Here is a 12,012-nt window from a genome sequence, read left to right as displayed (position 1 = left end):
CTTATTAGCACACTTAGCTATTATTTTGAGTCGTCTCACCATATGGACGGATGCCAGCCGTGGTTCTTTGCTTACGTGATGAGTATATATCTATTTCGAACATCAAGAACAATATAAATATTTATTTATTTTCAGTTTTACTAGCTTAATCAACATAGACATAGATCAAACACCAGCAAACTATTGTCGTTGATGATAATGCGTTGTTGTTAATTTAATGTTCGATGTTTTCAGATACTTCATGACTGTCAGATTCTAGCTTTGATTCTCCAAGACAGTTTTTCAAGATCTTTGAAAACATATAAAATGGTGGCATATTCTTACTCAACTCAAAGTTTTTCTCTTTCTGAATTTATAATTTGTATCCATCATTCGTTTCTTATTGCATCTCTTGTCATTTCATCTGATAGAATCATCGGCGAATAAAACATATTAGTCTTTATTCATTTTCCAGTTGACTGTTTCTCTTTCTTTTTTGAAGTGAAATTCATCTGAAGACAAAACAGAAAACAAAAATAATATTATCGTTATAATATATTTATAATGAAATCTTCAACAAAGGACAAGATACTTTTGAGGAATGTGCAATTCGAAGGTTCTTTGTATAAGAAGTTCCCAAAAATTTACAATGTTTACTTCATTGCCATCATTTCCTGTATTTCAGGTCTTATGTTGGTTTTCGATATTTCTTCAATGTCATCAATGTTAGGCACTGCCCCTTATAAGAAGTACTTCGGCTCTCCTGATGCCACCATTCAAGGTGGTATCACGGCTTCAATGTCTGCTGGTTCTTTTGTCGGTTCTTTAATCTCTCCAACTATCTCAGAAGCCTTCGGAAGAAGAGTTTCTTTACATCTCTGTGCTACTTTCTGGATCATTGGTGCCGTTATTCAATGTGCTTCTCATAATGTCGCTATGTTAGTCTGTGGTCGTTTGATTTCAGGTATTGGTGTTGGTTTTGGTTCTTCTGCTGCTCCAGTTTACTGTTCCGAAATTGCGCCACCAAAAATTAGAGGTTTGATCGGTAGTTTATTCCAATTCTCCGTCACTTTCGGTATTATGATCTTATTTTACATCGGTTACGGTTGCAGTTTCTTAGACAGCTCTGCTTCTTTCAGAATAACTTGGGGTCTCCAAATGGTCCCGGGCTTTATTTTACTGGTCTGCACGTTCTTTATCCCAGAATCTCCAAGATGGTTAGGTAATAAAGGTAATTGGGATGAATGTATTAATGTTATCACTAGAATTAACAACACCACCAAGGATACTATGACTGAAGAAGTTGCTCTTCAAGTCGAAGAAATGAAACAGGCTGTTAATGAAGATGTTGCTAATTCCGACTTCGGTTACATTGATTTATTCAAAAAGAAGACTATCCGTAAAACTATCGTTGGTATGTCTGCTCAAATGTGGCAACAGTTATGTGGTATGAATGTTATGATGTATTATATTGTCTACATTTTCGAAATGGCTGGTCACACTGGTAATAACACTTTGGTTTCATGTTCAATCCAATATGTTTTAAACGTGGTCATGACCATTCCAGCATTGTTTTTAGTCGATAAAGTCGGTAGAAGACCATTGTTATTAATTGGTGGTGTTTTGATGTTCTCCTGGTTATTTGCTGTTTCAGGTCTACTAGCCACCTACTCAATCCCTGCTCCAGATGGTTTTGAGGGCGATGATACTGTCCGTATTAGAATCCCGGATGAGAACAAAAGTGCCGCTGACGGTGTCATTGCTTGTTGTTACTTATTCGTTTGTTCTTTCGCTCCAACATGGGGTGTTGGTATCTGGTTATACTGTTCTGAAATCTTTAATAATAAAGAAAGAGCTAAGGGTTCCGCTTTATCTACTTCAGTTAATTGGATTTTCAACTTCGCCATCGCTTTATTTGTTCCAAGTGCTTTCAAAAACATTACCTGGAAAACATACATCGTATTCGGTGTTTTCTCCGTTGCCTTAACTATCCAGACTTACTTCATGTTCCCAGAAACAAAAGGTAAGAGTTTAGAAGAAATTGATATGATGTGGGCTGCCAACTTACCAGCTTGGAGAACAAAATCTTGGGTTCCAGATGTTATTATTCCACAATTGGATGTTGAACCATTAGAAAAGGGTGGTTCTGAAGGATCCACTGAATTCGTCGAAGGTTCCCCATACAATGACGAAAAACCAATAACAACACATTTCGAAGGCTCTTCTGATAATGACTCAATTTGATGAATTAAAATTTGTTCGAGCAGAACATTTCATTTTATACATTGAACACAGAAAAAACAAAACAACTTCAAAAACAAAACTATTAATGATAAATTATGAAAACATTAAATATTTAACGAACTCACTAATTCAAAGAACATTTTAACTAAAATGTTCTGTTATGCCCCCCCTGCCCTTTAAATATAATCTTGATAAAATATATAATTATAATTATATTGATATAGATAATAATAATAACAAGTATTTTTTAATTATTTTTAAAATTCTTAATTGGTTTAACTACCAAGTATTCGAAACCTTTTATAAATTATCAATTGATCTGATAGTGTTTATGTTAAGATTAAAATCCTAATTATAAAACCTTTTCTATTATTACATTTTTCATATATTTGTTTTAAAAATTAACTGGTGTATATTATTTGAGGCCGCCTTTAAAACTTTAGCGCTCATAGCGAAATCATATTTCAGTATAAAAATTTACTTCGATGAGCTTGAAAAGATACCTAATTTAGTGTTCTAGTTTGATAAAGTCATATAATGAAAACAATAGTGGTTATTCATTCTTCACAAAATATGTCTATTGATGAAATTATTATAGATGACGATATTCTAATTGTATTTTTGAATAATTTTACAGAAAATCCAGAGCTTCTCAACGAGTTTTCAGACTCATTATCGGTGATATATGAGTCTATAGCCAAAAATAGAATATTTTCTTCTTTAGCGAGCAGCATGTGCCAACAAGTATTTAATAGATGGGAAAATAGGAATAAAACAGTGGATAAAAACGTTTTGAGATGTTGTTTAGACATGTGGCTTATAATAAAGGGAACTGATTACGATATACCGAAGTTCGAAGAAATCGTTTCAAATTTAATAATAGAAGAAGCTGATGTATCTCAATATTTTTCTGAGAATGATGAAAGATTGGAATTTGATGAAATCACTAATGAAGTCTTAGTAGACCCGTTGAGTAACCTTATATTGGAAGAAGTTGAAGTGACAGAATTTGTTGACGAGGAGGAAAATGAATAGGTTCACGTAATTCCATAAACATTCCATTAAGGACACTACTGCATATATGGCCTAAAACTGAATCAACAACTGTATTATATTAAATGCTTAATTTAAAAAAAATGATATTAACTAAAACTCTTTATTCAAAAATATACAAAGAAATAGAAACGTAATAATAATAGAATAATATAATATCTCATATAATTCAATCATATATCTCATCATTTTGAGGTGAACCTGGTCTATAGTAACGTGGTTCATCAAATACGTGATAGAAATGGCCTCTTTCACCTTCACCTAAAAACATATCTGGGAATTTTAGATCATCATCTTGAGGGAAATTGGTGTAACTGTTCATGTATAATGCATCGCCAAGTTTCTCTAATGCAATTTCAGGTAGGACACGGAATTTACCAACTTGTAGTTCTGTGTCAGTGATGGTGCCTCTTGCAACTCTTGCATAACCTGTTCTTAATAAATTTTTGTATAGGATATATTCACACCATCTGTCATCGTCTGAAGGATCAATGTCATGCATACCAGAGATATCACTTACATAGGTATTATAATTACCCTCTAGTGGCTCAGTTACTAAGTAACTTAATAAAATAGCTGGTCTATCTGTGCTTCCCATTAGTTTAGATAAAGCCTCAGTCTGTAACCTTCTGTCTTCATCATCTTCTTCTTGTCCACTGTGAAAAACAAATACATCAACTAATTGATCGTTATATGTTTTCAAGGTAGCATGAATAGCTGGTGCAAGTTCACCATCTGGAGATGGTAATAAATGATGCGTAGAATTAATTATTGGGAATTTAGAGAATAATGCACATCCCCAAGTATGTTTGTTTGGTCCTGGCCCGTAGTCTGAATACATATTTAATTTATGGCCTAATTTACTTGTTAAGTCTCTATTACCCATAACAATACGTTGTGTATCAGATTCCAAGACACCAAAAACATCTAGTTCCATATCCTTCAATAATTCTATCATTCTATCTTCAGATGCCCACATATCATTATCTAAACCAAAATGAATAGTCCAGATACCAGCAGTAATTAATTTAGACTCTGGATGATATGGCTGTGGTACTCCAATTGGCTGTAGCTGTTTTGTAAATACCCCAGTCAAGGTCGCAATTAACACGCTAAAGAAATATAACCACAATGTGAACTTCTTACCCAAAGCAGAACCTCTTTTTAATACATTGCCATTATTTAATACCGCTCCCATAATGATGAAAATCGTCGTGCTTGACAATACAACTTCAATTCTTTCTCTCAATAGCCAACCGAATGGGACAAAAGCATATGCTACGACCCAGACATGGGCTAATATGTAAATTACATATAATAATGCACCAATGGCGAATACCCATAAACTTTTAATGTTGCTTAGAGCAGATAAGTAGGTTGGAATTATTAAAATAATAGCAACCACATATGGTAAGCCACCATAGATAAAATTGTCCCACTCTTTAATGCTCCTTAAACATAAAATAGTTGTCGACGCTGCCAATAGCACACATGGGACAAATGATCTACCGGTGAACACCACAGAAAAGATGCAAGCGCCTAACATAGTTAAGCAAGTAACTGAACTCCATGGCCATTGCAATGGCCCTTGGCTCACTTCATTATAACCTTCCCAAGACCAGTAAATTATAGTTGAAGCATCACTTAACATTTGATGTATTGAAAACATTAAAGAACCAAAACCCAAACCCAGAGATAATTTAGAGAAGAAAGAAACATGATTTTGCGATTTGAATTGATTATTGTTTTCAGAAAAATGAACTGAATTTGTATAAGGTGACAGAACACCAAATATTGAGACAATAATTAGTCCAGTTTTATTCCAACCGCCATTAGTTTCATTCATGATTGGCCATAGTGGATTGTTGGAGTAGAATCCCATTTTTAGAACAACAGAGAAGACAAGACCTAAAATCCATAGGACTGTGAATCCACTATTGATCGAAGCGTTTGAAATGGCCTGCAAATTTAAGGTAAATTGAGCAATTAGAATAACAGCACCTGCACAAACAACCAGTAATCTTGATTCGGGTACACTGACCAAATAAGAGCCAAGAAGTATCAAACCACCTACCAATGAACCATATTGATAAATAATAGTTGACATCATAGGTAAAAATAAAACGACACACCCACCGTAACCTAAGATAGCAGCTTCATAACCTGAAATACCCATGTACCATAATGGAAAATGCCAAACACTACAACCCAACCCAGTGATAGCTGTCCAGAATATAAATGAGTTAAAGAAAGTAGTTAGAATATAAATAAAGGAATCGTACTGTGGGGCAGGCTCAGTTGAGCTTAAAATTGAAATGTCCTTTTCATTTTCAATTAAGATTTCTATAATTTCATCACTTGATTTGATTACCTTTGTGTCAATTTCTCTCTCTTCGTATACAACTTCATTGTCTTCATCAACTACCTTGACATCATTTTCAGAACGTTCAATAGATAATGATTTAGTTTGATCAATTTTGAAGAACCAATTCAATTCAGAATCCTTATTTGTGAAACCTAAATTGATAGTGAACCTATTGAAATCAGCATATGCTAAAGAATCGAAAGCAATATCAATAACAATCAAGCTCCATTCGAAATAAGCGTACATGGAATAAGCGCCTCCAACATGATGTACTTGATGTTGTATGTACCAATAAATCAATGGGAATAAAACAATGTAAAACATCGATGCGACAATAGTTTGTCTTCTTTTGATGCTAGAGTATTTGATTATAAAATAATTCCATGGAATTGTCAACACCATATATGAAATCATAAAGATATCATGAATATTATGATCATCGGTACTAGTAATGTAAACCCAGCCACCACACGTGACTGTCCTTAAAACTCCAACTAAAAATGTGGTTGTTGAGCCATTCAAGTAGTAATGACCTAAAAGTAAAAGAAATCTTGGGAAGGAAGTTAAAGCAATTAAAATCTGGAATATAGATCGTTCAGGGTATCGATCACCAATCGTAGCAGACACACTTGGAAACCATTCGTCTGGATAGCCATAGTGGGCGTTTTCAACAATTTTATGGTAATGTAAAGAACATCCCACTATTAATGCCACTAAAAAAGCAGCACTTGCGCAAATAGTATGTGTGAGTGGGATAATCTTACCATTAACAGCTACCATATTGTAGTTTTTATTTATTTTATCACTACCTCTTTTTTGTTATTCTTTCAGTAGTTTTGACTCCAGTGCTCGGAAGAATATAACACCCCCAACTTCAGCAATGGATATAACTTAGATACGATACCTTTCTGAGTTCAATAATTTAAAGAATTAATGAACTTGAACTTAAAAACCCTAATGATATTAAAATAATTTATCAGTTAAAAGTTTCAATATGCAACCGCTCTTTATAGCAACCTTCTCTGAATTGCAAAAACTGGGTTTAAAGCCGAGATAAACCTTTTAAGCATGTGACCCGTTCAAGTCGGTTAGACAACATCGCTAGATTTTGAATATCCAAGAAATTTAGCCTTGTTGGCTCAATCGGTAGCGCGTGTGACTCTTAATCACAAGGTTAGGGGTTCGATCCCCCTACAGGGCTTTTAATTTTTGTAATTACCTTCTCATTACAACAAATGTGATATAAACGACACATACAAAAACTATATTTATTGGTTTATATTTAAAAGATCTTAATTATCACATTATTAAAACTGAATATATTATTTATCTCGGAATACAGTTGAATTCTGTGCGCCAATTTTATTTTCTCTTCAATTAGGTTCAATGCACTGCAAATTTCTGCTTTATCCGATTGCTAATTGTATATATGACATGTCATATATACAATTAATCGAATGGTCTTGTACAGACCATAAATATGACTAGTTAGAAGTTATCATATTGCATCTTGACAACACCTCGTTATCCTGTTGTGCTGTGTTAAGTTGACTTTGGATAATTTATTCAAATTCTTCATCAGATGAGACAGCAATGTCACTTAACTCATCAGAGTGAACGTCACTGATTTCATCATCGGACGCTTCATATCTTGAGTCCACATTACCGTTATGTTGAGCCAAAACTGTTGCACTTTCTTTCTCTTCCTCAGCACTATCGTCAACCCCTTCTCTGTCTTCCTCGTCATCATCGCTATCAGACCCTGTACAGAACCTGGCCTTATATTTTGCTAAGGTTGCATATTTATCAATATATTCTTTGATCTTCTCCTCATATATTTTCTTATCATGCAACTGTAATCCAGCAGCCTCATTATTTAACGGATCACTGCCATTAGGTTCCTTTAGAAGCCCTGGGATCATCCATTCTATTATATTAAGTAGATCATATAATGGAGACCATGTAGAATTAATCACATCCAAACAAATGGAACCTGAAGCAATATCAATATTTGGATGGAATATCTTGTTCACAAAACCAATACTTGGGGATTTATATGGATAATTGTCTGGCAACTCAACATGAAGTCTCCAGACACCACCCTCGTAAGGTGTATCTTTTGGTCCATGGAATTTGACATAAAATTCTTGCATATTGTCGTTCACCAATCTAACATCATGGTCGCTCATTAGCAATTTCATCACATCTGTTTCAATTCTTCTCTTTGTATTCCCACTAGACATTTTGTATAAACTTTAAACCTAATACAAACTCTAAATCTTTAAATCTTATTAACCAGTAACTATAAATGTTTCCCTTAATTTCAAAGTGTATTTAATTAATCAGTTCTTTAACTATATTATTCGTTTCCTTATTTCTCACTTTCTAGCAAGCTCACAATAACTACCTGATTTTAAATGAATAATTTACTCAATATATATAGTTATAAATCAATATATATATATATATATATATATATATATATATATATGATGAACAGCACTGCAAAATAAAATTTGAGTAAAGTAACTTTCAAAATCATGTAAATGTAATTTATGATTCTCCTTATCTCTTTACAAATGATTCATTTTAATAGCGTGCGGATGCGATGTTAACATCCTCCATTAAGAACAATGAATAGTATTAACATTTAATTTAATGAAAGTTGCTAAAGAGATTATATATATTTGTCATAAGCAGATCATACAAATGTCTACCTATTTAGTTGTGTTAATGTAATCCATAATATTATAGCGAATACGATAAATTCATACATATCTTAAGAGTACATATGACATACAATTATGAACAAAAATTATGTTTTATTGTTTCTTGATCTTATATATATATATGCTAATGTTACATAGTACAACAGACGTGACAATCTAGTTAGATTTCACTAGTCTTCTTGATTTGGTTCTTGGGATTCGTAACACTGAATTGGAAACTAATCCTTCTTTAATATTTCTAATTGAGACTTTAAACCATTTAATGTCGAGGTCTGTCTTTTCTCGTTGACGATCATACCATGTATAGCAGTATCGTCTATCAATTGAAACAGCTCACATATATTTTCCCTTTGTGATAGTAGTTGTGAAGCTGTTAATGATTTCAAAGTTACGTTATTGTATTGTTTTATTTCATTATCAATATCGATGTTATTCGTTGTGGTCATTTTTTGGTGTTGTATGCCAAACCGTTCACTGTTTAAACACAAATATACAAGTCTATATCTGAGTTTGAATTAACTTAGGACGTTGTATATAACAGTGCCATTCTTTTATAAACTATAGATCCACTTCCACTTATCAGTTTACATGTGTACAATAGATAGGTACGTGCTTTTCGAAATTTCACTTTGCCATAATAAAAAGAAAACCTGATGATTGCAAAAAAAATGCCATAGTATAAGACAAGAATCTTTTTGAAGTATGTATATATATATATATACTGTCAAGTGAATAGAGAACTCTAATATCAACAAGTAGTTAACAGGTTAATAGTTGAGTCCTGCATTACTTTCAAAAGATTACCTTACTGTTCCAGGGTTGAAGTTTAAATATATTTGTTAAGATGGATAAACTGCAGTTGCATGATTTTATTGGTAAGACTTTATACATCAATATCAACGATACGAGAGTAATCAGAGGATCATTAGTTGCATTAGATGCTCAATTGAATCTATTAATCAATCATGCTCAGGAACTTTGTATCGGTGATCGAATAAATGAAAAGGGTGAAAGTGTAGACAATGCAAGACTTATGGGTTTAGTCAGTGTTCCACAAGCAAGTATTCTATCGATAAAAATTGCTAAAAATGATATGGATAATATAATATCGTTTAAGAAGGATCTTTTGAAAAGTGTAATATAAAACGTTTCGAGAGTTACGCATGAGGAAAAGTTCAAGAATGCCATATTTGTCATAATGCTGTTAAACACATTAATTATTCAAACCCATTCGAAACGGATAATTTAATCAAATGAACTATTGCCTGGACAAGAAGAAAGTCAGTACCTTGTCTACAAATTAGGTAACGGTGTATTTGAATGTGATCACTAGCATTCGTCTTAGTTTGCGACCAGTTTCGTTGAGGGATAACAAGTTCGATGCAATTATGATCCATGAATAGCAATAACACTATGAATATTACAGCAAATGAATCACAGAAATCAACAAAATTATTGTTGTACTAACGTGAATTATATGATAGTCTTTTATTGTACTAATTAGTTTAATTAATTATTTATTCGCAAAGATTTATTGTGTTTTTTTTGTTACATATACATTCACATATGCATGTATTTTTTTTTAATTTAATATTATTTTTATTTTATAATTCATTATTATCTTTTTAGGCAGGATAGATGTATAAAGAACGACTCTAATAACATTGGTGGAGTTTCATTAAACTTATTATTTATTACCATTTGTTCTATTATTTTTCTTTAGATTTTTCCCATTTTATGAACTACAACCAAAAGAAATCATTCTATGATTCCATTTCTTCCCATTTTTCGCAACAACTTATAGATAATTTAAAGTTATGCCGATTTTCCCTACTAAAATTACAATTTCGATATAATATAAACAACTTATATTCTTTTATTTTTAGGAATATTTCCCTTCAAACTTAATTCAAAAATTGAAGAATTTGTTGAGTAATATTGTACAGGTCCATGCTTGCATCATCAACGTAATCTGAATTAGTTGAATCAACTATATCATTATTTCCTGCATTCTTTGAATCAGTTTCCGATCTCTGTAAACGTTCGTAAGTGATATCTGCCATATGTCTTACTCCATCGATAATTTCTTTATCATTTTTGACCAATTGTACTATTCTATCATTATGACTCTCTAGTAATTGTAAAATTGTCCATAGGGCAATATGTTCAAAAGTGATATAATTGCTTTGTAAGAAACGGACTAAGAAACCACGAATACCATCACTAGGTTGATCCCATGCATCCATTATCTTTGAGTAATTGTTTATTCTTGAGCATAGATTTGCAAGCGCAGCGGCAGCATTTCCTGAAACTTCTTGATTATCAGAGAAAGTCATTGGTAATAAAGCATCAAGGATATTTAAGTTTAATAAAGTCATTTTGGAGACATCTGCTAAAGCCAAAATGGCAAAACATGCCGATATTTCACTCTGTACACTAATCGGAGAATCTAAGGCTAATTGTTTGCATTTCTCTACAGCACCACTTTCAAAAAATTCATTTCTGTTTTTCTCTGATGAAGCTGCCAAATTTCTTAATGTGGAGACTGTATGGCATTGAATTTCCTCCGAACCTTTAAAATCTAATAGTTTAACCAAAGGTTTCAAGAAACCGGCATCGACTATCAAACCTTCATTCAATGGATGGATAGAGATATTTCTAACACAAGCGACACTGGCTAGTACCAATGGCATCGAATCGCTTTGGATCAATGTAACTAAATGTGGTAACCCACCAGCTCTCACAATTTCTAATTGATAACTAGTGTCTGAGGCCAAATTTCTTAAAGCTAGAGTGGCTTGGCATTTAACCCTTTGAGATGGAGAATCCATCAATGAGACTAATTTAGATACTAAGCGAGGTTCCGTTTGAGCCAAAGTTTTCCTATTAACTTCATCAACAGCGATATTTGACAATGCAGTAGTACAATAGTATTGGACGTCTGGGTCTGTCGACGACAATAACGACACAAGGACGGGGACGGCACCAGCACCAACTAACTCTTTTCTATTTTCCCCCGAGTGTGTCATATTCAATAGAGCACCAGTGGCATTTCTCTGGACTCTTATATGCTTTGATTTTGCTAGTTTTGTCAATGGAATCAAAGCCCCACTAGTTGCTATCTTATGTTTATTGTCGTCTTGAGTAGCCAGATTTGTGATACAGCCGACAGCATTACACTGAACCTCGACATTATCGCCCATCATTTGATTGATCAATGGCTTCAAACCTCCCATTTCCACTATTAATAGTTTATTTTCATTATTAACTGCTAAATTCCCTAAAGCAGCGCAAGCGGCAACCTGAATTTGAGGATCGGAACTTTTTAACAAAACCAAGATTGGATCAAAAACAGAACGATCGACCAGACGAACATACTTTTCAGTGATTTCAGCAAAAGCCAATGCAGCACTTTTTTGTAAATTTAGATTCTCCGAATAAACCAATGTGGTCAATGCTTTTAGAGGGCCACCCGAATAGAAATCGTAACGATCTTTATCCTCCAAATAACCTAACAACGCAGTGACAGCTTCACGTTCATTATCTGAAATAGGAAGAATGTTAGGCTCTTCGTTGCTATCACTTTTCAAACAACTACAACAAGCACCCATTACAAATCAAAAGAGAACAATATGTAAAGAT

At 33.3% G+C, this 12,012-nt stretch overlaps 7 protein-coding genes and 1 non-coding gene across 8 annotated transcripts; 4 read left to right on the top strand and 4 right to left on the bottom strand.

Annotated features, from left to right (window-relative positions):
• Positions 1-543: 543 nt before the first annotated feature.
• TPHA0O00950 (sugar porter family MFS transporter) lies at positions 544-2,223 on the top strand (the record flags this gene model as incomplete). The annotated part of the gene is made up of 1 exon (XM_003688450.1): positions 544-2,223. One exon carries the CDS (start codon positions 544-546, stop codon positions 2,221-2,223), a length of 1,680 nt encoding a protein of 559 aa, XP_003688498.1.
• Positions 2,224-2,796: 573 nt separating this feature from the next.
• SWM2 (Swm2p) lies at positions 2,797-3,258 on the top strand (the record flags this gene model as incomplete). The annotated part of the gene is made up of 1 exon (XM_003688449.1): positions 2,797-3,258. One exon carries the CDS (start codon positions 2,797-2,799, stop codon positions 3,256-3,258), a length of 462 nt encoding a protein of 153 aa, XP_003688497.1.
• Positions 3,259-3,445: 187 nt separating this feature from the next.
• CWH43 (Cwh43p) lies at positions 3,446-6,421 on the bottom strand (the record flags this gene model as incomplete). Its single annotated transcript, XM_003688448.1, has 1 exon — positions 3,446-6,421. The coding sequence occupies one exon, from the start codon at positions 6,419-6,421 to the stop codon at positions 3,446-3,448; it is 2,976 nt and encodes a 991-aa protein (XP_003688496.1).
• Positions 6,422-6,769: 348 nt separating this feature from the next.
• On the top strand, positions 6,770-6,842 carry TPHA0Otrna13K. Its single transcript has one exon. It is a non-coding gene; the product is annotated as a tRNA-Lys (tRNA).
• A 361-nt stretch (positions 6,843-7,203) lies between these two features.
• On the bottom strand, positions 7,204-7,884 carry UBC8 (E2 ubiquitin-conjugating protein UBC8; the record flags this gene model as incomplete). Its single annotated transcript, XM_003688447.1, has 1 exon — positions 7,204-7,884. One exon carries the CDS (start codon positions 7,882-7,884, stop codon positions 7,204-7,206), a length of 681 nt encoding a protein of 226 aa, XP_003688495.1.
• Positions 7,885-8,588: 704 nt separating this feature from the next.
• On the bottom strand, positions 8,589-8,816 carry HTL1 (Htl1p; the record flags this gene model as incomplete). The annotated part of the gene is made up of 1 exon (XM_003688446.1): positions 8,589-8,816. The coding sequence occupies one exon, from the start codon at positions 8,814-8,816 to the stop codon at positions 8,589-8,591; it is 228 nt and encodes a 75-aa protein (XP_003688494.1).
• A 398-nt stretch (positions 8,817-9,214) lies between these two features.
• MAK31 (Mak31p) lies at positions 9,215-9,514 on the top strand (the record flags this gene model as incomplete). The annotated part of the gene is made up of 1 exon (XM_003688445.1): positions 9,215-9,514. The coding sequence occupies one exon, from the start codon at positions 9,215-9,217 to the stop codon at positions 9,512-9,514; it is 300 nt and encodes a 99-aa protein (XP_003688493.1).
• Positions 9,515-10,274: 760 nt separating this feature from the next.
• On the bottom strand, positions 10,275-11,981 carry VAC8 (protein anchor VAC8; the record flags this gene model as incomplete). The annotated part of the gene is made up of 1 exon (XM_003688444.1): positions 10,275-11,981. The coding sequence occupies one exon, from the start codon at positions 11,979-11,981 to the stop codon at positions 10,275-10,277; it is 1,707 nt and encodes a 568-aa protein (XP_003688492.1).
• Between the last annotated feature and the right edge of the window lie 31 nt (positions 11,982-12,012).

This window comes from Tetrapisispora phaffii, chromosome 15 (genome assembly GCF_000236905.1).
Source record: "Tetrapisispora phaffii CBS 4417 chromosome 15, complete genome".
Classification (NCBI taxonomy): Eukaryota; Fungi; Ascomycota; class Saccharomycetes; order Saccharomycetales; family Saccharomycetaceae; genus Tetrapisispora; species Tetrapisispora phaffii.
This window is presented reverse-complemented; position numbering and strand designations above follow the sequence as displayed.